Here is a 27,513-nt window from a genome sequence, read left to right as displayed (position 1 = left end):
TCGCCCATGATTCCCTCCAGATGATTATGGAGGGAGTCACAGCACACAGGGATGTCCTCTTTCCTTCACATGGGCGTGAGAGATCTCCCCAGGAGATCAACACAGCCTGGTTGCACATTGCAGAGGAGGGCACAAGCAGGGATGTGGTCAGGAGTACCTGAGTGCAGTGCCGCAAACATTTCAATGATCTCAGTAGATCATGAAATGCTAGTACAAAGCTACACTCAAACTCATCCTGCTGTGTCTCTCATCACATCCCCATCACTCTGCCTTCCCTACTCTACTCCTGCACATCCGTTCTCACACCAACCTACTTTGCACCTTAACCCATCCCTCTCTATCAACATTATCACATCCCAATCTCACTAGCCACCCCTCACGCTCACCCTCATCCTAGCGTACACATACCAACTAACAACACACAAGGGTAGCCACTTGGGTTTGCAATGTTCAAATAAAGTTTCTGTTAATATGCTGTCAAACATTGAAACCTTTATTTTCAACACTTTGCGTTATTGGACAGATTAATGTGCACCTTTGGAAGTGGTTTAGTGAGTTGTAGTGAACGGTGAGACATAACGGTATCCCCCGCAATGGTGATAAGTGTAAAAGGAATGGCTTGGACATTGCAGGGATGCTTTATGGTGTTGGTGTGGGATGGTGCCATCCTGCTGCATCATGTGGCAGCCAGGATGTACAGCGTCAAGTGAAGTAAATCTGGCCATCCCTGGCATGCCAGGCAGCAATGTGGTCGGGTGCTGATTCCCTGTGTCCTGAGCAGCATCAGGTGATTGCGGAGAAGTTTGGTGATGTTGTTGGTGCTGCTGGTGTGCCTGGTGCTGCCGGTGTTGGGGCTGATCGTGTTAGGATTCTGTAGACCAAGGTGAGATTTTTTTCATGGGCACCCATGCTGATGGAATAGACGGCAGGTGAAGTGGAGATGGCAGAAGCAATCTGTTAATTGCGAGAGAGGTAATGGTCAGATTGGATGGAGAATTATGTAAAGATTTGCAGCATGGTGAATCTGTTGTGGAAATACAGTGACGAAGAGTTTTTGGCAGAGGGAAGATATCTCTATAAGCTGGAAGCTTTTACTGTACATTTGAAGCTATCAACTCAACAGCTGATTCAATGGCCATTGACCTCCTGCACATGGCCTTAATATAATATTTAAATGGGACACCTGGGAACAGGTTGGTTGTCTGCCCCCATTCCGCCACCATTAAAGCTGGAAGTGGGTGGGTTGGGGGTCGGGTGTAAGATTAAAAATGTTTTTTAATATGTCCCTACTTATCTGTAGAATAACTCCACGAGGCCTAGTGCTGTGCTTGAGCTGCTGTGACCTTAGTCTCTTTATTGTAACTCAGAGTACCTGCACAGCATGGGAAACCTGCTTATATATAGTGCTCCCAAGGGAAGCTGGGATCCCTTGGGACTCCAACAGGTGGTAGAAGCTGGTCACAAGGTGTTGCATACATAACATCACTCCCCCCCCAAAGTCAATAGTACATTTATTTACACTGTGAGACGATCTGGGGCTTTCCACCCCCTAGTCGATCGTCTCGGTACAAACACAGGTGCAGATGAGTTGGTTTGGCCTTCGCTGGGCTGCTGTGCAGCTGGCCTTGCTGGGCTGCTGGGGTTGGTGAGTTCAGCTTTGTGATGTCGGGTGCCACTTGTGTGTGTATCGGAGGGTCGAAATTGGTGATGTCCTTTTCGGGTTGCTCATGGCTGCCTGTGAATCGCAGTTTGGTTTGATCCAATGCTTTCTGCAAGTTAGTCCATTTGCAGGTTTGACTTCAAACACCCTACTCCCTTCTTTGGCTATGACAGTGCCAGCGAGCCATTTGGGACCATGTACATAATTGAGTACAAATACAGGGTCATTGACTTCAATATCGCGTGACAAATTTGCGCGATCATGGTACATGCTTTGTTGATGCCGCCTGCCCGCGACATAATCATGGAGATCAGGGTGGACTGGAGAGAGCCTTGTTTTGAGTGCCCTTTTCATGAGCAGTTCGGCAGGGGGAACCCCATTGAACGAGTGGGGTCTTGTGTGGTAGCTGAGCAGGACTTGGGACAGGCGGGTCTGCAGGGAGCCTTATGACACGCGTTTCAAGCTTTGCTTGATGGTTTGGACTGCCCGCTCCGCTTGGCCGTTGGACGTGGGCTTGAATGGGGCAGACCTGACATGCTTGATGCCATTGCGGATCATGAATTCATTGAATTCCGAGCTGGTGAAACACGGACCATTGTCGCTGACCAGAATGTCGGGCAAGCCATGGGTGGTGAACATGGCCCTGAGGCTTTCAATGGTGGTGGTGGACATGCTGGATGCCATTATTACACATTCGATCCACTTAGAGTAGGCGTCCACTACAACAAAAAACATTTATCCTAGAAAGGTGCTCGCATAATCTACGTGGATCCTGGACCATGATTTTGCAGACCAGGACCACAGACTAAGTGGAGCCTCTCTGGGGGCATTGCTCAATTGTGAGCAAGTGATACACTGGCGCACGCACGACTCCAAGTCCGAGTCAATGCCAGGCCACCAGACGTGGGACCTGGTGATAGCCTTCATCATGCCTATGCCTGGGTGGGCACTGTGTAGGTTGCGTATGAAGGTTGCCCTGCCTTTTTTTGGCAGGATGACGTGGTTGCCCCATAAGAGGCAATCCGATTGGATGGACATTTCATCTTTACGACGGTGAAATGGCTTTATCTCGTCTTGCATTTCTCTTGGGACCGCTGACCAGCCCCCATTGAGGACGCAACTTTTTACAAGAGATAACCCAGGGTCCTGGATGGTGCAGATCTTGATCTGGCGGGCCGTTACGGGTGACCCTCAGCTTCCGAAGATGTCCATGACCCAGCACAGGTCTGCGGGCTGCGCTATTTCCACCCCGGTGGTGGGCAACGGTAGCTGGTTGAGGATATCAGCACAGCTCTCAGTGCCTGGCCTGTGGCGGATCGTATAATCGTAGGCCAACAGTGTTAGTGCTCATCTTTGGATTCGCGATGAAGCATTGGTGTTCATGCCTTTGCTTTCTGAAAACAGTGACATGTAAATAAGTGTACTATTGACTTTGGGGGGGAGTAATGTTATATATGCAACACCTTGTAACCAGCATTCTACTGCCACCAGAGGGCGCATCTGTAGGAGTCCCAAGGGATCCCAGCATCTCTTGGGAGCACTATATATAAGCAGGCCTCCCATGCTGTGCAGGCACTCTGAGTTACAATAAAGAGACTAAGCTAACAGCAGCTCAAGCACAGCACTAGGCCTCATGGAGTTATTCTACAGATAAGTAGAGACATATTAACTGGCGATGAGAACACATCACGGGCTTACACGCAGAGATGGCTGCCGTCGGTAGTTTAGAAAAATTTACAGAGGGTGAAGCCTTTATTTGGGTTTCGCTGGCTAGGTATTGCTTCTACATGCACCGCAGTACCGAGGGCCAGGATTTAGCGGAATATGTCGCAGACCTACGAAGGCTCGCGGAACCGTGCAAATTTGGCGAACTCCTCAAGAATGTGTTGTGGGACGTTTTCGCGGTGGGATGGGACGTGAATTGGACCATCACCTTAAGCCAGGCGTTCATGATCTCACTGTTGAGATTCTCCCAGAATCAAAACTCACTGGCAAGTACTGTGCAGAAAATAGCTGTTGATCAAAGAATTAGTTATTACAAGCTTTGTTTGAACAGATGTCTTGCAGCTAGCATTTTAGCATAAGGTCCACTTCTTTGTCTACAGCCAGACCCCATGAATCAGCAACATGTCCCACTGGTACCCAAGAAGCCAACACAACACAGCATCCTGCATCACTCACTCTTTCTGTAGCGAGCATCAGCACAAGAATATCCACCCTGCCAGATTTAGATAGCTTGAGAAAGATGCATTGGGAGAGTCACAGAGACTGAACGAGCAGTAACCAGTGATAGCGGCAGAGGAGGAGCAGGATCCTGGTGGCCGGACGACCAACCAACATTCATCAGCTGCACAGTACATACATTTAGACACAAAAAAACATACTCGGTCACTAGGGGGAAGCACTGGCCAAAAGACACTAACCATGTGCCCTAATCACTAATATTTGGTCATACTTCATATCAGCTGCCTCCAGAGAGTTTTCTTATCAGGGTGCATAATAAGGTATTGGCAGATTAAAGAGTTGGCATCTGTGGTAATTAAGTAATATTAGAGGCCAATGTTGTTTAAGGTGCATTGGGCCATTCACTGCATTGTGCCCAGGTATAAAGAGCACTAATAGTACATTGGAAAGATGCGGCAATTAACTGAAGAGCTCTTTTGTGAAAGTCTGCCAGTATGGTTCTTGCTGACTGATCTTTCTATGCTTCACATGTATACTGCAGCAGGGAATACTTTATTACTGCTACTTAAGATCAAATCAAATTTGCATCACAACCTACCTGCATGATGCATGGCCCATTCATTCACACATAAACCAAGATGCCAGGAGGACTCCTGGGTCTCACTCTTTATTTGCTCCTCAAACTTTCTGTAGCAATATTTTCTGGCTGATTATCAGTGTCTTGCCCTGCTATGACTACAGATGACTCTCCTTTTCCACCTGCTCAATTATTGGACCTCCCCGATAACAGAATGTGCAGTATGCAGAAGACTATAATAATCCCTGTGGGGCTGTGCCTTAAAACAGTCCCTGATCTGTCTACATATCTGCAGTGCTGCTTTGGGATATTTATAGCATCTTTGATAACTACCTTGGTGGCTGAATGGGCCATGTTGTACCTTCACTCTGTTTATGTTCATGGATGACTCTGATGTCAGAAGCCAGCAATGAAGATGGTAGCTTTGGTGTCCTGGGAACCATCCTTGTTGTCTACCTTCTCCTTCAAAAAGCCTTGCCACAGGGCTTGTGTTAAGATGAAGGCATAATGACTGATGAAAGTATTGGCCTCCATATATAGCACAAAAACAGGCCATTCAGCCTTACTAGTCCATGCCTGCATTTATGCTCCACTCAAGCCTCCTCCCATCCTAATTTAACTTTATCAGCAGAACCCTCTATTCCCTTCTACCTCATATACTTATCTAGCCTCCCCTTAAGTGCATCTATACTATTCGCACCAATCACTTCCTGTGGTAGTGAGTTCCACATTCTCATCACTTCTGGGTAAAGAAGTTTCTTCTAAATTCCGTATTTGATTTCTTGGTGACTATCTTATATTGATGGCCTCAAGTTTTATTTTTCCCCACAATTGGAAACACACTCTATGTCTACTCTATCAAAACCTTTCATAATCTTTTATGCACCCTCTCCAGTGCCTCTATCATTTTTATAATATGACGATCAGAACCGTACACAGTTCTGTTTCGATACAAGTTTAGCATAACTTATTTACTTTTCAATTCTATCCCTCTAGAAATAACCCTAGTGCTTGGTTTGCTTTTTTTATGGCCTTATTAACCTGTGTTGCTACTTCTAAGGATTTGTTTATTTGTACTCTCAGATCCCTTTGCTCTCTGCCCCATCGAGATTCTTATTTTCTAAGTAGCATGTGACCTCCTTCTTTTCTTACCAAAATGTAATACGTCACACTTATCTATGTTGAACTTCATTTGCCAATTATATGCCCATTCTGCAAGTTTATTATATCTTCTTGTAATTTGTTGCAGTCCTCCTCAGGATTGACTATCCCCCCCCGCCCCCCCGCCTCACAATTTGGTGTCATCCGCAAATTTAGAAATTGTGTTTTTGATTCCAAAGTCTTAAGTCGTTAATGTAAATTATGATCAGCAGTGGAAAGAAGCACCGATCTATGTGGGACTCCACTTTCCACCTTCTGCCATTCTGAATAGCTACCCTTTACCCCTACTCTCTGCTTTCTGTCTTGCAGCCAGCTAGCTATCCATTCTGCTACTTGTCCCCTGACTCCGCATGCTCTGACCTTAGTCATTAATCTAATACGTGGCATCTTATTGAAGGCCATTTGGAAATCTAGATAAATTACATCTACTGCTTTACCCTGCTCTACTCTCTCTGTTGCCTCTTCAAAGAATTCAATGAGGTTGCACAAGCCAGACTTTCCCTTTTTTAACCCATGTTGACTATTTATTACTTTTATTTTTTTTTCTATTTTCTCCTTTAGTAGGGATTCTATTATTTTTCCTACCACCTGTATTAAGCTGAGTGATCTATAATCCCTGGACATGTGCTATCTCCCTTCTTAAATAAAGATATAACGTTAGATATCCACCAGTCCTCTGGCACTACACCTTTTTCCAATCAATTATTAAATATGTGCAATAGTGCCTCTGCTATCTTCTCTAGATTCTTTTAAAAAGCATGGATGCAATCTTCTGAGTTTGAATCATTTATTTAATATTTCTCCTTTTTATTTTAAATGTGGTTATATCGGGCCCATATTTGGCCTAACCGTTTTTTCGGCGCACTCACGTGTGATGTGCCAACTTCCGAGGCTCAAAACAGCGGCAAAAAGATGTCCCCAGATTCTGGCCACTCTGTTGACTCTCCCGGGGCTTGGCGCGGCGTGGCGATTCCATTGGAGGGCGGAGCTAGGGCCCTACGCGTGAAAAAGTGCCGGCAGTTGTCCGCATGCGCATTAGAACGTTCGCGCATGCAGTAACTCCTGCCGACAATGATGATGATGCATGCTGCAGCGTGGGACCCAATGCGTCCCGCCCCTAACCTGGGCCGAGTGGCCTGCCACACAGCCTGTCTTCTTCTAAAGCGCTTGGTTGTTTTGTTGGTTGCCTGCATTATATTCTACACACAACTTGAAGACTTGAGGACATTGCCATGCAAAGGTTCAGATAGAATTGACTATTTTGAAATCCATCTTAAAAGTTTGATTGGGATGGAGAGAGTTTTGATCCCAGGGGGAGTTTTGATCCTGGGGGAAGTTTTGATCTCGGGGGGAGTTTTGATCCGGGGGCGGGGGGGGGGGGGAGGTGGAGGGAGTTTTAGATCCCGGGGGAAGTTTTGAGTTTTGATCCCGGAGGGAGTTTGGATCCCAAGGAAAGTTTTGATCCTGGGGGGAGGTTTGATCCCAGGGGAAGTTTGATCCCAGGGGCGGGGGGGGGAAGGGAGTTTTGATCCCGGGGGAAGTTTTGATCCCAGGGCGGGGGGAGGGAGTTTTGATCCCGGGGGAAGTTTTAATCCTGGAGGGGGGGAGGGGATGTTTTGATCCCGGGGGGAGTTTTGATCCTGGGGCAAGTTTTGATCCTGGGGGGCGGGGGAGGGAGTTTTGATCCCGGTGGTTGAGTTTTGGGGGCAGGGGGGAGGGAGTTTTGATCCCGGGGGGAATTTTGATCCTGGGGGGGAGGGAGTTTTGATCCCGGGGGATTTTTTGATCCCAGGGGAAGTTTTGATCCCGGGGGGAGTTTTGATCCCGGGGGATTTTTTGATCCCAGGGGAAGTTTTGATCCCGGGGGGAGTTTTGATCCCCGGGAAAGTTTTGATCCCGGGGGGAGGTTTGATCCCAGGGGAAGTTTGATCCCAGGGGCGGGGGGGGAAGGGAGTTTTGATCCCGGGGGAAGTTTTGATCCCAGGGCGGGGGGAGGGAGTTTTGATCCCGGGGGAAGTTTTAATCCTGGAGGGGGGGAGGGGATGTTTTGATCCCGGGGGGAGTTTTGATCCTGGGGCAAGTTTTGATCCTGGGGGGCGGGGGAGGGAGTTTTGATCCCGGTGGTTGAGTTTTGGGGGCGGGGGGGAGGGAGTTTTGATCCCGGGGGGAATTTTGATCCTGGGGGGGAGGGAGTTTTGATCCCGGGGGATTTTTTGATCCCAGGGGAAGTTTTGATCCCGGGGGGAGTTTTGATCCCGGGGGATTTTTTGATCCCAGGGGAAGTTTTGATCCCGGGGGGAGTTTTGATCCCCGGGAAAGTTTTGATCCCGGGGGGAGGTTTGATCCTGGGGGGAGTTTTGATCCCGGGGCGGGGCAGGGAGGGAGTTTTGATCCCGCGGGATGTTTTGATCCCGGGGCGGGGGGAGGGAGTTCTGATCCCGGGAGAAGTTTAGATCCCGGGCGGGGGGCTGAGGTGGTGGTGGTAATAACTGTGTAGCCAGTAATTTTAATTTTAATGCGCTTACTTAAGACTTTCCTTAATAACCTTGATGATGAAAATACTTTCCTACATAAGAACATAAGAATTACGAGCAGGCGGTACTTCTATTTTTTATTTGGATACTTAAAAAAAATTATGTAAATATGTTTTGTCTCTTTACTTCTTTTATTTTTGTAGTTTAAGCTTCCATGACTGCTTCTGTTCTATAGTAAATTAACAGTTTGTCAGTCTTGTATAGCTGTTTGATCTTATTCACATTCTTTAGTCCAGTCATTAAGTACTTACTTGCGCTGATTTCTTAACTCTCCACAAGTGTTTTCTGTGGCCACATACACTGGCCTAAGTTAGTTTGGAGCAACTATTAGCTGTCCAAAGTGGCTTAAATGGCCAAAATGGGCGTAGGTGGCTGGTAACGCCCCTTTTTGAACAAAACTAAACTAAACTAAAAAAAATCATAACTAACTTACACTGGCGCAAATTGAATGTGCAAAATGGGGATTTTTAAGATACTCCAGAAAAATAAAGTTGCTCCAAAAAAAACGGAGCAACTCCTGGGCAATTTTGGGCCCATCATTTCGAATTGTATCTTCCGATGTCATGTCGACCTGATCTGTCTCACTGGTAAATACTGAAGCAAAGTAATTGTTTAATATTTCTGCAATTTTGCTATCACTGCATGTGATTTTATCCTGTACATCCCTTAGTGGCCCTATTCCCATCCCAACTTTCCTTTTTTTAAATTTATGTGCCTTTAGAATATTTTACAATTTTGTTTTATGTACTTTGATAGTTTAATTTCATAGTTCCCCTTTGCCTTCCTAATTGTTTTTTTTTTACTTCTCCCCTAATCACTTCATATCCTCCCTTGCTGTGCTCGCCCCTGCTGTCCATGTACTTAGTGTATGCCTCTTTCCTTACCCTCAATTTTTTTCCTCGTACCTTTATTCATCCATGGAGTCTCATTAATGTTTAGTTTGTCTTGAAGTAGAACCTCCTGTGGTTCATGAAGGAATGGGCATGATTTGTAAATGCCAGATAATCAAAAAAACACGTTGGGGAATTACACAATGTGAAAAAATTGCAGTGCACTCACATTCTGCTGCTGAATCACCAGGGCAGCAATTCTGATAAACTTGAAGTTGTTTGCATTGGATAAATGGTGCATCAATGGCCAGTTTGATTCATCTGTGTGCTGTGGATTGACTAATTGCTGATTTCCTATATGGAAGTTTTGAATGAGTCTGATGTGTTAACCTTGATTGCCACTTGCACTCTTTGGTGGGGGTTGGCTGTAGGTTACCTTCAAGCAGATGACACAACTCTGTCACTGTCCTGCTAGTGCATTATTCCTTGAGCCTTCCCAGCTAAGATTGGCTGGATGTATAGGTACAGTTGTATGGGTAAGGTTAGGTGTGTGCACTCCTCTTCTTGTACAAACAACCCTGTTTCACATCCTTCCTTTTGTCCTCCTCTTCCTCCTTCAAATAACACAAAAAGAGAATTCTCATTTGAATTTGCCAATTCAAAAATGTCATTATAGCAATGATAAATGTTGGTGTCAAAATTGTACCACCAATGTTATTTGCACCTAATCTCAGATTCAAAAGGTGAGGCTATAATGAGCTCAATGGTAATGAGTGGGAAAACTCTCCACTGTCTGGAGTTATACCTAGCACAAAGGAAGATGGTTGTGGTTGTTGGAGGTCAATCATCTCAGCCCCAGTGTATCGCTGCAGGAGTTCCTTGGGGCAGTGTCCTCGGCCCAACTATCTCCAGCTGCTTCATCAACGATCTTCCCTCCATCATAAGGTCAGAAGTGGGAATGTTCGCTGGTGATTGCACTGTGTTCAGTTCCATTCGCAACTCCTCAGATAATGATGCTCGCATGCAGCATTGGGTTGATAAGTGGCAAGTAACATTCGCACCACACAAGTGCCAGACAATGACTATCTCCAACAAACAAGAGTCTAACCACCTCCCCTTGACATTCAACGGCATTACCATTGCCGAATCTCCCACCATCAACATGTTGGGGGTTACTATTGACCAGAAACATAACTGGACCAGCTAGATAAATAATATGGCTACAAAAGCAGGTCAGAGGCTTGGTATTCTGCAGTGAGAGTCTCACCTCCTGACTCCCCAAAGCCTTTCCACAATCTACAAGGCACAAGTCAGGAATGTGATGGAATACTCTCCACTTACCTGGATGAGTGCAGCTCCAACGACACTCAAGGAGCTTGACACCATCCACGACAAAGCAGCCCGCTTGATTGGCACCTCAACCATCACCTTAAACATTCAGTCCCTCCATCTGCAAGATACACGGTAGCAACTCGCCAAAGCTTCTTCGGCAGCACCTCCCAAACTCGCGACCTAGAAGGACAAGGGCAGCAGATGCATGGGATGACCACTACCTGCAAGTTCCCCTCCAAGCCACACACCATCCTGACTTGGAAATATATCGCCGTTCCTTCATCGTCGTTGGGTCAAAATCCTGGCACTCCCTCCCTAACCTAACAGCACAGTGGGAGTACCTTCATCATACAGACTGCAGTGGTTCAAAAAGGTGGCTCACCACCATCTTCTCGAGGACAATTAGGGATGGGCAATAAATGCTGGCCTTGCTAGTGACGCCCACATGCCAGGAACGAATAAAAAAATAAAACATTGACATTGCTTTTTGTAACTGTCATGTTCGTACTTTATTCAGAAATGCAGAATTCAGATTAGTGTGGTGTCATCGGTACAGCAAATCATGTCACTGATTCACAGAAGAATATGAAGTTGAATTATTCTGAAAATAACCTATGGGGGTGGAGCCGTGGAAGGTGGTGGTTAGAAATGACACTGTAAACCATGGGTAGGGATGAGTTGGAAAGGCGAGAGGAGATTGGTTTCCCGAGGAGCCGAGGAATCAGGCGCCAATGAAAATGTGAGTTTTCGTTAAAAATGAATTTGCGTAGTGGCGAGAGTGGCATGAGTTGACATCCAGTTTCACAGCACTCCTGACGTCTGCTGCTGGACACTATCGGCCCCCTCCTATTGCCCTCTCTTTTTGGCCCCCACTTCTTTCTCACCTCCCCTCCCGTACTTACCCGTGGCCCCTGCCAGTGAGGCGGGTGGCCTGAAATTCGTTTGTGCAGAAACTTGACAGGTGCCGGCTGCTCATCCAGATCACTTAGTTGAGGCCCAATTTTGCTCTCTACACGGGCCTCCCGGTTCAGGCCCGAAACCAGACGCCAACAAATGTCTACCCTTACCAGTTCAGATTCGGAAGATTTCTATGATACAAGTGACCATCTGAGGGCAGTGCCCCGCAAAATGTCCTTATGAGTTATCTCTCTGTTTACTGCCCCTCTTCTCATAAGCTCATGCTCTCGTAGTAGATATTGATTGATTTGGATTGCTCGGGTGAAGTCTGGGTGATATGTCTTTCTGGGACACAGTTTCTCAATTGCTCTCGGGTCTCTTCTCAATTGACAGATAACGGTGAGGTAAGAGCCAGATGAAATAATTTGTTACTACATTTGAGGCAGAATTTAATGTAAACCTTCATTCAATCAAATGGAGATTAATTCACAGATATGGTATTTCTCTCTCTCTCTATCATTAGGACTACATAGCAATTTGTAAAATTAACATACTTCCTGTATTGAATTACTGACACACAGTGCTCGTCTTGAAAGTAGAGTCCCCCCCAGCCCTTTTAAGGTTAAACAGACGGCAAATAGCCTTCTGTTGGCAGGCTTGGAACTGTCCTGAATACATGCAAGATGACTAACTACTATAAGACGAATATTGTGGAGATCAGTACAGCCCATATGTTGGTGGCCGACCTTGGGTCAACGTGGAGCCCCTCCCTGCTTGAAGGAAGTTGCATTTGGTATTCATCTGCTGTCTTGTTTCTCGTCTTAGCCTCTGGCCACTTAGAATTTTAGATGCAATCAAATCTCCACAGGCCTTAGTCTGTTCATAGAATCATATAGAATCAAAGAAATTTACAGCACGGAAGGAGGCCATTCACCCCATCATATCCCTACCGGCCAGCAAAGAGCTAACTAGCCCAATCCCACTTTCCAGCTCTTGATCTGTAGCCCTGTAGGTTACGACACTTAAAGTGCACATCTAAATACTTTTTAAATGTGGTGAGGGTTTCTGCCTCTACCTTTCAGGCAGTGAGTTCCAGACCCCCACCACCCTCTGGATGAAGACATTTTCCCTCAAATCCACTCTAAACCTCCTACCAATTACTTTAAATCTATGCCCCCTGGTTGTTGATCCCTCTGCTACGGGAAATAGTCCTTCCTATCTACTCTATCCAGGGCCCTCATAATTTTATACACCTCAATTAGGTTTCCCTTCAGCCTTCTCTGTTCCAAAGAAAACAACTCGAGCCTATCCAATCTTTCCTCATAGCTAAAATTCTCCAGTCCAGGCAACACCCTCGTAAATCTCCTCTGTAACCTCTCCAGTGCAATCACATCTTTCCTGCAATGTGATGATCAGAACTGCACGCAGTACTCTAGCTGTGGCCTAACTAGTATTTTATACAGTTCAAGCATAATCTCCCTGCTCTTATATTCTATGCCTTGGCAAATAAAGCCAAGTGTCCCATATGCCTTCTTAACCACCTTATCTACCTGTCCTGCTATCTTCAGGGATCTGTGGACATGCACTCCAAGGTCCCTCTGTTCCTCTACACTTCTTAGTGTCCTACCATTTAATGTGTATTCCCTTGCCTTGTTAGCCCTCCCCAAATGCATTACCTCACACTTCTCCGAATTGAATTCCATTTGGCACTGCTCTGCCCACCTGATCAGTACATTGATATCTTCCTGCAGTCTGCAGCTTTCTTCTTCATTATCAACCACCCAGCCTATTTTTGTATCATCTGCAAACTTCTTAATCATACCCCGTACATTCAAGTCTAAATCATTGATATATACCTTTCGGAACCTTCCACTGGTCCCCCATATTTGATTAAGAATTTAGGAAGCTGTTCTTTTTGGACCTGAGCTGTCAATTGGATTGGGGAAGCTGGCAGCCTACAGGTTTGCAAATGATTAGAAATGTTCCTGCAAGAGCAATTAGGCAGCCTTTAAATGTATGAAAAATGACTCAATCTTGTTCCAACCTTTTTTTTCACCCCCACCGTCTCCCTCAAAGCCTGTTTCCTGTTTTTATCTCCTTGTCTTTAATGGCAGTTAGTCTTTATCCCACTATTCACACCCTATCTTAACTAATGTGTTTCTAACTCCTGGCATTACCATTTCAATTCGGCCCATCAGCCCTTTTGTCTCTCTAATCTCTCATGCCTTCCACCCTATCATAGACCTTCCCTTTTGTTCTTTCTTCCCCTCCCCCCCACCCTCCTTCAGTGTTTGTTAAGAATGTGTTCTTTCCGAACACTCTCCAGTTCTGACGAAGGGTCGTCGACCTGAAACGTTAACTCTGCTTTCTCTCCACAGATGCTGCCTGACCCGCTGAAATTTCCAGTATTTTCTGTTTTTATTCCAAATTCCAACATCCGCAATATTTTGCTTTTGATATATTATGGCAAGGCTGAGTTATCAATAAATTTTACCCATGGATTCTAGGGGCTCAATTAGCATGGCAAGTTTGAATTTGCATGTTGCAGAGGATTTAACTGAGATGGCTTTCCAGAGCAACAGTACTGTTTGGGAATTGGTTTAGGCCTGAAATTTTCATATTCAAGATGGAGGCATATTTGTAAATTGCCCAAATAGACTTCAGTATAAAATCTTTTAACTGGTCATTGAATAATCAATGGGTCAGTATCTTGCAAAATAAGGATGTTATAATGAAAAAGAAAGTTAAATTATTAAGCCTGTGGATGTTTTTGCCAATAGCGAAGAAGTGCTTTTTAATGATGGAGCGGAAAAATATCAGCTTTGCATTGTGTTTTAAGTAATTTTGTACTTGACCGACTAACAGTTGAATTACAATTGAGGAAGAATCCCCCATTTTGACCTGTAAATAATTAATACATACTTTCATACCACACATTTCCAATTAATACATTTTTTTCCAAAGTTACTTTCAACTTTTGGTGACAACTTAATAAAATTATTGCTAGTGAACCCTTGGAAATCATTGAGAACAAATCACCAAAGGTTGCGACACAGATTAGCAGGGCCATAAAAAAACAAACCAAGTTCTAGGGTTTATTTCTGGAGGTACAGAATTGAAAAGTAGGGAATTTATGCTAAACCTGTATCGAACCTTCGCTAGACCACACAGAGTACTGCATACAGTTCTGGTTGCCATATTATAAAAAATATATAGAGGCACTGGAGAGGGTGCAGAGAAGATTTACAAGGATGATACCAGAAATGCGAGTGTATACATATCAGGAAAGGATGAACTGGCTGGGTCTCTTTTCTCTTGAAAAAAGAAGGCTGAGGGGTGACCTAATAGTGGTCTTTAAAATTATGAAAGGCTTTGATAGAGTGGAGACAGAGAATGTTTCCACTTATGGGGAAGAGCATAACTAAAGGCCATCAATATAAGATTGGCTGAGATAGACTGGCAAATGATACTTAAAGGGTTGATGGTAGATAGGCAATATCAGACATTTAAAGATCACATGTTTGAACTACAACAATTGTACATCCTTGTGTGGCGTAAGAATAAAAAAGGGAAGGTGGCTCAAAAGGGGTTAACAAGGGAAATTAGGGAAAGTGTTCAATCCAAGGAAGAGACATATAAATTGGCCAGAAAAAGCAGCAAACCTGAGGACTGGGAGAAATTTAGAATTCAGCAGAGGCGGACTAAGGGTTTATTTAGGAAGGGGTAAATAGAGTATGAGAGTAAGCTTGCAGGGAACATAAAAACTGACTGCAAAAGCTTCTATAGATATGTGAAGAGAAAAAGATTAGTGAAGACTAATGTAGGTCCCTTGCTATCAGAATTAGGTGAATTCATAATGGGGAACAAGGAAATGGCAGACCAATTGAACAATTACTTTGGTTCTGTCTTCACTAAGGAAGACATGAATAACCTCCCGAAAATACAAAAGGACCAAGGGTCTAGCGAGAAGGGGGAACTGAGGGAAATTTTTATTAGTCAGGAAATTGTGTTAGGGAAATTGAAGGAATTGAAGGCCGATAAATCCCCAGGGCCTGATAGTCTGCATCCTAGAGTACTTAAGGAAGTGGCCCTAGAAATAGTTGATGCATTGGCGGTCATTTTCCAACAGTCTATCGACTCTGGATCAGTTCCTATGGATTGGAGGATAGCTAATGTAATCCCACTTTTTAAAAAAGGAAGGGAGAGAAAACAGGGAATTATAGACCGGTCAGCCTGACATCGATGGTGGGAAAATGGTGGAATCAATTATAAAAGATGTAATAGTAGCGCATTTGGAAAGCAGTGACAGGATTGGTCCAAGTCAGCATGGATTTATGAAAGGGAAATCATGCTTGACAAATCTTCTAGAATTTTTTGAGGATGTAACTATTAGAGTGGATAAGGGAGAACCAGTGGATGTGGTGTATTTGGACTTTCAAAAGGCTTTTGACAAGGTCCCACACAAGAGATTAGAGTGCAAAATTAAGGCACATGGGATTAGGGACAATGTATTGATGTGGATAGAGAAATGATTGGTAGACAGGAAGCAAAGAGTGGGAATAAACGGGTCCTTTTCAGATTGGCAGGCAGTCACTAGTGGGGTACCGCAAGGTTCAGTGCTGGGACCCCAGCTATTTACAATATACATTCATGATTTAGACGAAGGAATTGAATATAATATCTCCAAGTTTGCAGATGACACCAAGCTGGGTGGCAGGGCGAGCTGCAAGGAGGATGCTAAGAGGCTGCAGGGGGACTTGGACAGGTTAGGCAAATGTATGGCAGATGCAGTATAATGTGGATAAGTGTGAGGTTATCCACTTTGGTGGCAAAAACAGGAAGGCAGATTATTATCTAAATGGTGACAGATTAGTAAAAGGAGACGTGCAACGAGACCTGGGTGTCATGATACATCAGTCATTGGACATATTCAAAAGGGAGTTAGATGTGGCCCTTATGGCTAAAGGGATCAGGGAGTTTGGAGAGAAGGCAGGAGTAGGGTATTGAGGTTGCATGATCAGCCATGATCATATTGAATGACGGTGCAGGCTCCAAGGGCCGAATGGCCTGCTCCTGCACCTATTTTCTATGTTTCTATGTTTCTAAGATAGTCACCAAGAAATCCAATAGGGAATTCAGAAGAAATTTCTTTACCCAAAGAATGGTGAGAAAGTGGAACTCGCTACCACAGGGAGTGGTTGCAGCGAATTGTATAGGTGCATTTAGGGGGAGACTAGACAAGCATAAGGGGGAGAAGGGAATAGAGAGTTCTGCTGATAGATTTAGATGAGGAAAAATGGGAGGAGACTCGAGTGGACTGGTTGGGCCGAACGGACTGTTTCTGTGCCGTATATTCTATGTAATCCTATGTATCACCAAGCATGTTTAATGTTTTGATGCTATATATGAGGTTATGCAATATTCAAGCATTTGAAGTTTAGAAAGGGACATTTTTTTACATTTCACTTTAGAATTATTAATATTTTCCTGGAAGTTAAACCTACAATGCCAAATTACTACAAGAAGGTAACTGTAATTTATTATTTTTTACAGGATTGTTGAAATCTACAGCAGAAGACTGCAAGGTACTGTTAATTCAAAAATAATGTGCATTTTCTTTCCTCATAAAATGTTCTATCGGCAATTTCTATACATTACTGTCCTTTTATTCTCTTTTTCTCAAATGCATAACCTAAAATTTACCAATATAGTGGTCTCAATTTATGCTTGTATAATCCAAAACCTTCTTTCAAATCATAGGGGATCATTTTCATTTTGGGCACAGGTTACAGATTGGGATTCACTCATTTTCCTTTCCATTAACTTTGTGGCTTGCACAAGTACATCTGGTAAGACCAGGCCTACTGGCTAACCAAGGGGCAGAGGTTGGGGACCATCCAGGGATCTAGACCAGGATCATTACCTGAATACCCATAAAATAATCTAATTGTTAAAAACGAAGAGGCTGAAATTCGTTTGCTAACACCAGCTGATAACGCGGTGGTAGGTGTTGACTGGCCGGCAGCGACTTCGCTGCTGTGTTGACGCCTGTGCGAAATTTGGTTCTGGTTTTTCAAGGGCATAAAGAATTGCCGCCCCGCCAACTACCACCATGGAAATCATGATGTCTCGCCAAATTCACTTTTGCCACCTGACTTACTGGCTGGCGGCCAACACCCCACAAAAAGTTGGTGTTCACAAGGCGGATTAGGATTCTGGGGCAACATTTAAACGGAATTGCAGCCGGGCGCAGTGGTCACGGTCAGTGCAGCATTTGGTCCTCGCACAGTGTGTAGGTGTTGGAGTGCTGTGTCTGCTGCATGCGGGTGCATGGGAACACAATCACCTGCAAGTTCCTCTCCAAGTTACACACCTTCCTGATTTGGAAATATATCATCGTTCCTTCATCGCCGCTGGGTCAAAATCCTGGAACTCCCTCCCTAACAGCTCTGTGGGAGTAACTTCACCACAAGGACTGCAGCGATTTAAGAAGGCGGCTCACCACCACCTTCTCAAGGGCAATTAAGGAAGGGAATAAATGCTGGCCTTACCAGCAACGCCCACATCCCAGGAACAAATAAAAAAAAACATGTTAACCTCCCCCCAACCAACTGCAACATCCCTCTGTACATCTGTTTTTCCCTTTTTATGTTTAGCCAGCTTCAGTTTTTATCTCCTTTTGGAAACAAATTAAAATGTCTCCTTAAGTGAGACAGCTTCTATACAGCATGATTACATGGTTGGCACCTGCATAGTCAAGATATTAAACCATCTTAAAGGGCAACATTCTAATGAATTCACCCTTTAGTGACCTGGGCTTACTCTTATACTTTGTGGAGGATGCTTCTATTTGAAGAATGAAAAAGACCCCTGATTCTTCAAATGGAAGTATCCTCCACACACTGTAGGTGTAAGTCCATAGGGAATCTAACTTTATGGTGTCATAGCTATCTGATTGATCCCATTTCTGTGAGGTTCCTCTAATCCTGAAGTACCTGCATGAACTTAAACGAGCTAATTACTTGTCCATGTGGCAGCAATATTAGTTATCCACCTTGCATTATAGAATGGGATCTTGGAGAACAGCCTGGTTCATATCTCAGAAGATGTCAATTTCAGCATGGGTCTTAAATCTGCATTTTTGTAAATTTATATCCTCACCATTTAAGTCATTATACGATATTGGATCTCAAGTATTGACATGCAAAGAACTTGATGGGTTTAGTCAACACAAGATTCAACAAACTCCAAAGGTTCACTACGGGTACTTGTGAAGACATGGCCTAAACTCTTCATCAAAACAATATCCAGTTCCATCCCTACTGAAAAGTTATCATTTTCATTCTTTTTGAAATCTTATTTCAGTAACATTTGACAGTCTTGACTTTACATGCCTCATTTGCAAAGAGAATTTACAAATTAAATAGAAAAACATATCATTTACAGCACAGAAACAGGGCACAGGAGCCACCTCCCATTATAATTAACTCTTCACATGCTACCCCGTATCTCTCTCTTCTCTACTCCCTCATGTGTGCATCAACCCTTCCCTTAAAGACAGTTTTTATAAGTTTGCTAGAAAGGATCTTTCTGTTGTGGTTAGGATGTTGTTCACACAAAGTGACCAGAGGAAACTTACCCCTTGGTCTCTGACCCTCTACATAGAAACATAGGAACATAGAAAATAGGTGCAGGAGCAGGCCATTCAGCCCTTCTAGCCTGCACCACCATTCAATGAGTTCATGGCTGAACATGAAACTTCAGTACCCCCTTCCTGCTTTCTCGCCATACCCCTTGATCCCCCGAGTAGTAAGGACTTCATCTAACTCCCTTTTGAATATATTTAGTGAATTGGCCTCAACTACTTTCTGTGGTAGAGAATTCCACAGGTTCACCACTCTCTGGGTGAAGAAGTTTCTCCTCATCTCGGTCCTAAATGGCTTACCCCTTATCCTTAGACTGTGACCCCTGGTTCTGGACTTCCCCAACATTGGGAACATTCTTCCTGCATCTAACCTGTCTAAACCCGTCAGAATTTTAAACGTTTCTATGAGGTCCCCTCTCATTCTTCTGAACTCCAGTGAATACAAGCCCAGTTGATCCAGTCTTTCTTGATAGGTCAGTCCCACCATCCCGGGAATCAGTCTGGTGAATCTTCGCTGCACTCCCTCAATAGCAAGAATGTCCTTCCTCAAGTTAGGAGACAAAAACTGTACAGAATACTCCAGGTGTGGCCTCACCAAGGCCCTGCACAACTGTAGCAACACCTCCCTGCCCCTGTACTCAAATCCCCTCGCTATGAAGGCCAACATGCCATTTGCTTTCTTAACCGCCTGCTGTACCTGCATGCCAACCTTCAATGACTGATGTACCATGATACCCAGGTCTCGTTGCACCTTCCCTTTTCCTAATCTGTCACCATTCAGATAATAGTCTGTCTCTCTGTTTTTACCACTAAAGTGGATAACCTCACATTTATCCACATTATACTTCATCTGCCATTCATTTGCCCACTCACCTAACCTATCCAAGTCACTCTGCAGCCTCATAGCATCCTCCTCGCAGCTCACACTGCCACCCAACTTCGTGTCATCCGCAAATTTGGAGATACTACATTTAATCCCCTCGTCTAAATCATTAATGTACAATGTAAACAGCTGTACATAGTTCAAACATAATCCTAATAACGTTACAATTAATTTTTCTAACACCCTCTTTGGTCTGCTACTTTTATGTCATTCTCAGCTGTCTTTTATATTTAACCTTCATGTCTTCTTTGCTTAATCCTTTCTGCTATTTAAAACTCTTTTGACTTACCCCTTAGCTACTAGACATGTATTAACATATTTGTAAATAGCAACAAAATTTCTATAATTATTTGTTGGAGGTGGGCACTGGAAACTTTTCCTACGTTTATCCACTATAGTTCAAGAACGGCTGACCAAGCAAATTGCTGTGGCCATTACAGAGGCTTTGAAACCAGCTGGAGTAGCAGTTGTCATAGAAGCAACGTAAGCATATTCTTATTTCATTTAAGCCTGTAATATTTTTGTTATATTTATCAGTACTAGTCATCTTGTCATTTTGGGGTAGGGGGAGTAACTAAGGTTTTACACCATATAAAAAATATAGCCTAATTCATTGTTATGTTGATATATTTAAAAAAAATACACTAGATGAAGAATAGTTGTACATATTTAACCATAAAAAAGGGAAGTGCATTCAACAGAATGATTACACAATTGAAGATGTTATAAATACTTAACGGGGTCTCTCAGTTGCAACTGTTACTATGTTTTGGGCTTCAGCATTACTGGTTAAAGGCAGCCTTCAAGTCTTTGGAGTGTGACCTCAAGCTGTATCCTTCTGACTCAGAGGTGATGAGGCTACCAATGAGTCAAGGCTGACAAGTGTTCCTGAGCACCCGTGGACATGGATTGGGAAGTGGAACAGGATGGGGAAGAAAGGGAAACAGGGATAGGGGCTAAGGGACAGGACATATGCTTAGTGAGGGAGTGGGGGAAGTTTGGAAACTGGCTCAGTTAGTGGTGGTGGAAAACCTGCTCTGGAGTTGGGGGGTGGAGCAGGGTGTTGGGAAACATTCTCACTGAGGCATTGGGAATCATACTGAATGGAGTGAGGGAGGAACATAGTCAGCGGGTGGGGATGCAAACGTATGCAGACCAGTGCTAGGTTTTATGTGCTCATGGTACCTGAAGGCTACCATCTCCTATAAATTAGTATCCCAGCAGGAGTCAGCTCCTTCAGTTAGTATGCAGGTACAGCAAGTAATCAGAAGGCAAATGGAATTTGGCCTTTATTGCAAAGGGGATAGAGTATAAAAGCAGAGAAGTCCTGCTACAACTGTACAGGGTATTGGTGAGGCCACACCTGGAGTACTGCGTACAGTTTTGGTCTCCGTATTTAAGGAAGGATATACTTGCATTGGAGACTGTTCAGAGAAGGTTCACTAGGTTGATTCCGGAGATGAGGGGATTGACTTATGAAGATAGGTTGAGTTGGTTGGACCTATACATATTGGAGTTCAGAAGAATGAGAGGTGATCTTATTGAAACATATAAGATAATGAGAGGGCTCGACAAGGTGGATGCAGAGAGAATATTTCCACTCATTGGGGAAATTAAAACTAGGGGACATAGGGCTCAATTCTGGCCACCATTCTGCGCTGTTCTTTTGGCATATGCAGCTTTTTTTGGAGCAGACAATAACATGCAAGTTTGGCCAAAGTTTCTGCGCTGTTCTAAAGTAGGTACTTCCGATTTTTTTAGTTCCCGATTTTTTTTACGTCACTGGGAGTGGAACCTACCACGTGCACCACTTCTGGCCATTTAAGCGAGTTTGGCCAAGTACGATTTTTTTCAAAAACGGCGCACTGCACACTTGTGAAAAACCTTCCCTGCACTTAAGGAAATCAGCGCAGAGAAGAGAAAATCGGTGGAGAGAAGACGCCATTGTTCAGCGGAGCTGACGACGGGGCAGGTAGGTGGTGGATGGGCCACTTCGGCCCGGGATAGGTGCGGGCTGGCCTGCTCCCTTCCCGGGCAAAAAGGACCCCACACCAGCCCGCTGCCATTCCTGGCCGAAAGGACTCCACACCGGCCTGCTCCCTTCCCGGTGCGGGGTCCTTTCGGCTGCGGCTTCAGTTTCCAGCCCAGCCTCAGCCCTTTTTCACTATCTAACCTCAGCCCTTCTGAGCGTCCCTCGTTACCCTAGCAACATCAGTTTTTGGCACAGGCCTTAAGCTCCACCCACAAAGCTTAAGGCCAATCTGCCCTGCTCCAAATTCAAAGTTAATTCCAGCGAAACTTGAATTTTTTGGGGGCTCATTTGGGCCACTAAAAAATTGTACGTACCTCTTCAATTGTGTCAAAAATCACCCATGTGGAAAATTGAGCCCTTTGTCTCAGAATAAGGGGCCGCTCATTTAAAACTGAGATGAAGAGGAATTTCTTCTCTCAGAGGATTGTAAATCTATGGAATTCTCTGCCCCACAGATCTGTGGAGGCTGGGTCATTGAATATATTTAAGGCGGAGATAGACAGATTTTTGAGCGATAAGGGAGTGAAGGGTTATGGGGAGTGGGCAGAGAAGTGGAGCTGAATCCATGATCAGATCCGCCATGATCTTAGTAAATGGCGGAGCAGGCTTGAGGGGCCAAATGGCCTACTCGTGCTCCTATTTCTTATGTTCTTATGTTTATGGTCTTATGTTCAGGAAAGGAGGGGTGAAAGGAGGAGAAAGCTAGAATGGGCAGGGAAAATATGATATTAAATTTAATGACAACTTTTTCTGACATTGATTTTTGGAAAGGAGTCCTGATGGTGACAGTGGATCTTTAAAATGACAGTTGTTGATATAAACTGGATAGTACTGGCCTTTCACCTCTGGCACCTGAGTTTAAGTCCAAGCCTAACTGATGGGATGCTCCACTGCCTGCTGAAATTCTAGAAGTTTTGATAAGTCTTAATTCAGTTCCAAGCAAGAATTGGTCTACAGCACAAAACTGTCCTTAATTTGACATTAATTGACAATATCACTTAGAGAAGCAAAAGGAAATGGAAAAATAGCTCACAGTAGAGGATACTGCTCTGCGATTGGGAGGCATGTTGTTGCGTGTACTATTCCTCACTTGCGATTGGTTGATCTGAAAATGGGTGAATGAGATGGGAAGAGTTCCACTCTCCAGCAATATCATTCCTCACATTTTTTTTTAAATACTTATTCTCTGGATGTGTGTGTCGCTGGCAAGAGTAGCATTTATTGCCCATCCCTAGTTGCCTTTGAGAGTGGTGGTAGGCCTTCTTCATGAACTGCTACAGTCATGTGGTGAAGGTACTGCTACAGTGCTGTTAGCTAGGGCGTTGCAGGATTTTGACCCAGTGCCGAAGAAGAAACAGTGATATATTTCCTAGACAGGATGGATTGTGACTTGGAGGGGAACCTGGAGGTGAGAGAGTTTGCATGTTGGAGGTTGTGGGTTTGTGAGGTGCTGTCGAAGAGCACAAAAATCACAGTGAGAGGATGAGGTAGAAATTTTGATATCAAATTATACATATATCCATTTTTCTTCAATGCATATATTTTATATTCTGACACCTCAACTGAAAGATGTGTTGCTTCATGCCTATAAAATCTTTTCCAACATTGCAGTTATTATTATTCTTCATATGCCAATGAGTATTGGTAGCCTATTTGACAATGGAAGTCACTGCAACTAAGTTCAATTCTGTCCTGCTGGGTCAACAGGTGTAGAAAGCTTTCCTTTCCCTTCCCTAGTTTGCGAATACTGAGGACAGTTGTTGAACCATGATAACAACCCAGTGGAAATAAGATAATACAGCACAGAATAGCAAACAATCCTGGGACCTTGGGGTCTGATGACTTAGCAACTCACCACACACTAAGTTACCAGCTGAGCAATAAATGTATTCATCTGAAAAAGTCACTGTGCAACCATGAAATGAAGCAGAAAACAAAAACAGATAGTAAATTCTTTCAAATGTAGTTGGAAATGATATTTTAACAGTTACACACAGTTAACCAGTCTGTTCATAAAGTTAAATACTCTAAATTAGATTATAATATAATGTGGCCTTAACCCATAGATGAACTACAAAACCAGAAAAGGTGGCAAGGTAAGCGGAAAGGGCAGCATCACCGCAGCTTTTATCTGGTTAACATGAAAGAGATAAGTACTGTTTTAATGTATATTTAGAATTGATTATTAACTAATTTCAAACATTGTTTGCAGGCACATGTGCATGGTGATGCGAGGTGTGCAGAAAATCAATAGCAAGACGGTGACTAGCACTATGCTCGGAGTTTTTCGTGAGAACCAGAAGACACGGGAAGAATTCCTCACGCTGACAAAGGAGTAGCAGAATCATTCTCAGTCTATCTCTGGCTGCAACTTTTGGAAAATCTGCTGCCTGTCATGAAAACAGGATTTCATTGAAGCCATAACTTCTGTTTGTTTGAATTTAAAAGACAATATTGACTCCTGCACAGATTAAATGCTGAATATTCCAAACAACCCATTTAGTTCAAGCAGTGGAGCAAGATATTGCCAAGATACTATCGAGAAACAATGTTTTGGTGTTGTTGTGCTATATTTGAGAAGGATAAAATGCATCATTTTAATGTGAAGTTGTGGTTTTCTAACTAACTGCCTACATACTTAGTGCGTCTAAGTGTATAATTCTGCAATTTCATTTAACATTCCTAAAAGATTTCTGACATTCCAGAGGCTAAAATTTAATAATACAAAAGTGCTTAAACCAATACAATGGCAGATTTAATGTTGACTGGGAGCTGATTTGATTAATTACTGGACAGGGAAAAGTGATTGACAGCAAGTTTAGACAATTATAAACTAGGAAATGCACAACCAGCTCAACAAGTCACTACACAACAATCTAATCATATTGTTTTTTGTTCAAAATTCAAAACAACTAGGTTAGCCTTTCACTTCTGGAACCTGGGTTCAAATCAGCCCAGATTGATGAGTCAGACGTCTCCCCTGTCTGTTGACTTCAAGGCTCTTAAGGTGAACTGAGCCATTAATTTTGCACTAGCTGGCAACCCCCGGCCACAGGATAGCTGATGTGATAAATGGAAAAATAACAGTAGTAGGTGTGCTTCTGAAGTTGTAGCTAAGACATATTTTGGGACTGAGTAGAGGAAGTTTCACTTTACATTAGTTGATCTGGAAGTGCATGACTCTGGGTACATAAAATGGAAAGTTTTTCAAACTCCGGCATTAACATGCCTCACTTTGATGCCCAAACCTTTTTTTTTAAATAAAACCAAAATTACTGTATGGCTCTTTTATTTTACATGATTTTTGAAAAATTATATTTGAAAAGCATTACAGACCCTTTTTCTGTTTTCCACTTCATTTTGCAGTTGTGATGTGGCTTTTTTAGATGAATAAATTGATTGCGTAGCTGCTAAATCAATGTGTGATGAGTTACTAAGCCATCATACCGCAAGGCCCCAGGTTTGATTGGCAGTCTGTGCTGTAATAGCTGAGATCTGTCAGGCCACTGGGTCACTACAACTGTCCTCTGCAATCTTGAGCTAGTGAATAGAAAAGTTATCTGGGTTTTCTGCTCCTCCTCACTTACCATTTTTTTTTATTCGTTCACGGGATGTGGGTGTCGCTGGCAAGGCCAGCATTTATTGCCCATCCCTAATTGCCCTTGAGGAAAGTGGTGGTGAGCCATCACCTTCAACCGCTGCAGTCCATTTGGTGAAGGTACTTCCACAGTGCTGGCTTTGTTGTAGCAGTTTGGTACAACTAAACGGCTTGCTAGGCCATTTCAGAGGGTAGTTAAGAGTCAGCCACATTGCTGTGGGTCTGGAGTTACATATAGGCCAGATCGGTTAAGGACAGCAGATTTCCTTCTCTAAAGGACATTAGTGAACCAGATGGGTTTTTATGACAATCCGATAGTTTCATGGTCAACGTTACTCATGCTAGCTTTTTTTATTCCAGATTTATTTCATTAACTGCCGTGGTAGGATTTGAACTCAAGTCGCTGGATTATTAATCCAGGTCTCTGGATTACTAGTCCAGTAACATAACCACTATGCCATCGTATCCCAGCTGAGGGCAGAATTAGCCTTGAATGTGGTTGCCTCCGCACTTGAATAGCCTACCAATGCTCACTGTCTAGATTGACACTTAAAAAATGGTTGCTTGAATGAGGTATTGGAGGATAGCTGTTGTCCATGGGAATGTAGCTCAGTAAGAATTAATGCCTTCAGGAGACAGAATTGGAAAGGGCAAAAGCTCTTGTTTCTCATGTCAACAGTACATCCAGCTACATTTGTCATTTGTCTGCAATGGAGCACATTTTAAAGCATCATAATGCTAGAAGTTATAGCTGGTGATGTTATCATACGAACTTAATCAGGGGGAAATCTGTCCTGGGCAGGAGCGCAAAATGGACAATAGTGAATCAGCAGCCTGTTTTACTCCTCACCCATATTTTCATGGTAAAGTCAATGGGGAAAAATGGGACGGAGTATAAAACAGGCTGCCATGTGCAATCATTTGGTTTGCGCTACCACCCAAAATGAATTTCACCCCCAATGTGTTCTTATCAATTCCTCTGTTCCACTAGTTTAATGGAGATATTAACATGTTTATTTAAAATAGGTTAATGTTTCCAATAAAATAGCAGGTAGAATAATTTGATATAAGCATGCTAATTATTTGTAAAAACACATTGGCAACAGTAATTTCTACCATTACATATTCTTTGTCTCACTGGTCTTAATGTTACATGAAAAGATTAGATCAAAAATATACTGATCAGCTACTTTTATTATATAAGTCCTGCACTAACAATACATTTTAAAATCCTTATTATTTCCATTTTTAGCAGAACACCGAATTTATAATTTTGATTTCATCCATGCCCTGCTGAGTAAATGGGGATTCCATGCTTAACATAACAAATGCTGATACCAACAATGTATGGTTACACCTTTTTAGAAAGAAAGAACTTGCATTTATATAGCGCCTTTCGTGATCACAGGGCATCTCAAAGCGCTTTACAACCAATGAACTACTTTTGAAGTGTAGTCACTGTTATAATGTAGGAAACGCGGCAGCCAATTTGTGCACAGCAAGCTCCCACAAATAGCAATGTGATAAATGAACAGATAATCTGTTTTAGACATTGGTTGAAGGATAAATATTGGCCAGGATAACAGGGAGAACTCCCCTGCTCTTTTAGTGCCCTGGGTTATTTTACATATACCTGAGAGGGTTCTAAAAGACAGAATCTCCGACAGTGCAGCACTCCCTCAGTATCATAGAAACATAGAAAATAGGTGCAGGAGTAGGCCATTCGGCCCTTCGAGCCTGCACAACCATTCAATAAGATCATGGCTGATCATTCCCTCAGTACCCCTTTCCTGCTGTCTCTCCATACCCCTTGATCCCCTTAGCCATAAGGGCCATATCTAACTCCCTCTTGAATATATCCAATAAACTGACATCAACAATTCTCTGCGGCAGGGAATTCCACAGGTTAACAACTCTCTGAGTGAAGAAGTTTCTCCTCATCTCAGTCCTAAATGGCCTACCCCTTATCCTAAGACTGTGTCTCTTGGTTCTAGACTTCCCCAACATCGGGAACATTCTACCCGCATCTAACCTGTCCCGTCCCGTCAGAATCTTATATGTTTCTATGAGATCCCCTCTCATTCTTCTATACTCCAATGTATAAAGGCCCAGTTGATCCAGTCTCTCCTCATATGTCAGTCCTGCCATCCTGGGAATCAGTCTGGTGAACCTTCGCTGCA

At 43.5% G+C, this 27,513-nt stretch overlaps 1 protein-coding gene across 1 annotated transcript in view; it reads left to right on the top strand.

Moving 5' to 3' along the window:
* Positions 1-24,074, top strand: part of gch2 (GTP cyclohydrolase 2) — a 64,592-nt gene extending 40,518 nt beyond the window's left edge. Inside the window, exons 4-6 of the mRNA XM_070888690.1 lie at positions 16,729-16,760; positions 20,102-20,186; positions 23,948-24,074. Coding sequence (XP_070744791.1) covers positions 16,729-16,760; positions 20,102-20,186; positions 23,948-24,074 — 244 coding nt within the window. The remainder of the gene's footprint in view (positions 1-16,728; positions 16,761-20,101; positions 20,187-23,947) is intronic.
* Positions 24,075-27,513: the final 3,439 nt, after the last annotated feature.

This window comes from Pristiophorus japonicus, chromosome 9 (assembly GCF_044704955.1).
Source record: "Pristiophorus japonicus isolate sPriJap1 chromosome 9, sPriJap1.hap1, whole genome shotgun sequence".
NCBI classification, from domain to species: domain Eukaryota; kingdom Metazoa; phylum Chordata; class Chondrichthyes; family Pristiophoridae; genus Pristiophorus; species Pristiophorus japonicus.
Note: the sequence above shows the minus strand (reverse complement) of the source record. Positions and strands in the feature narration are given on the sequence as shown.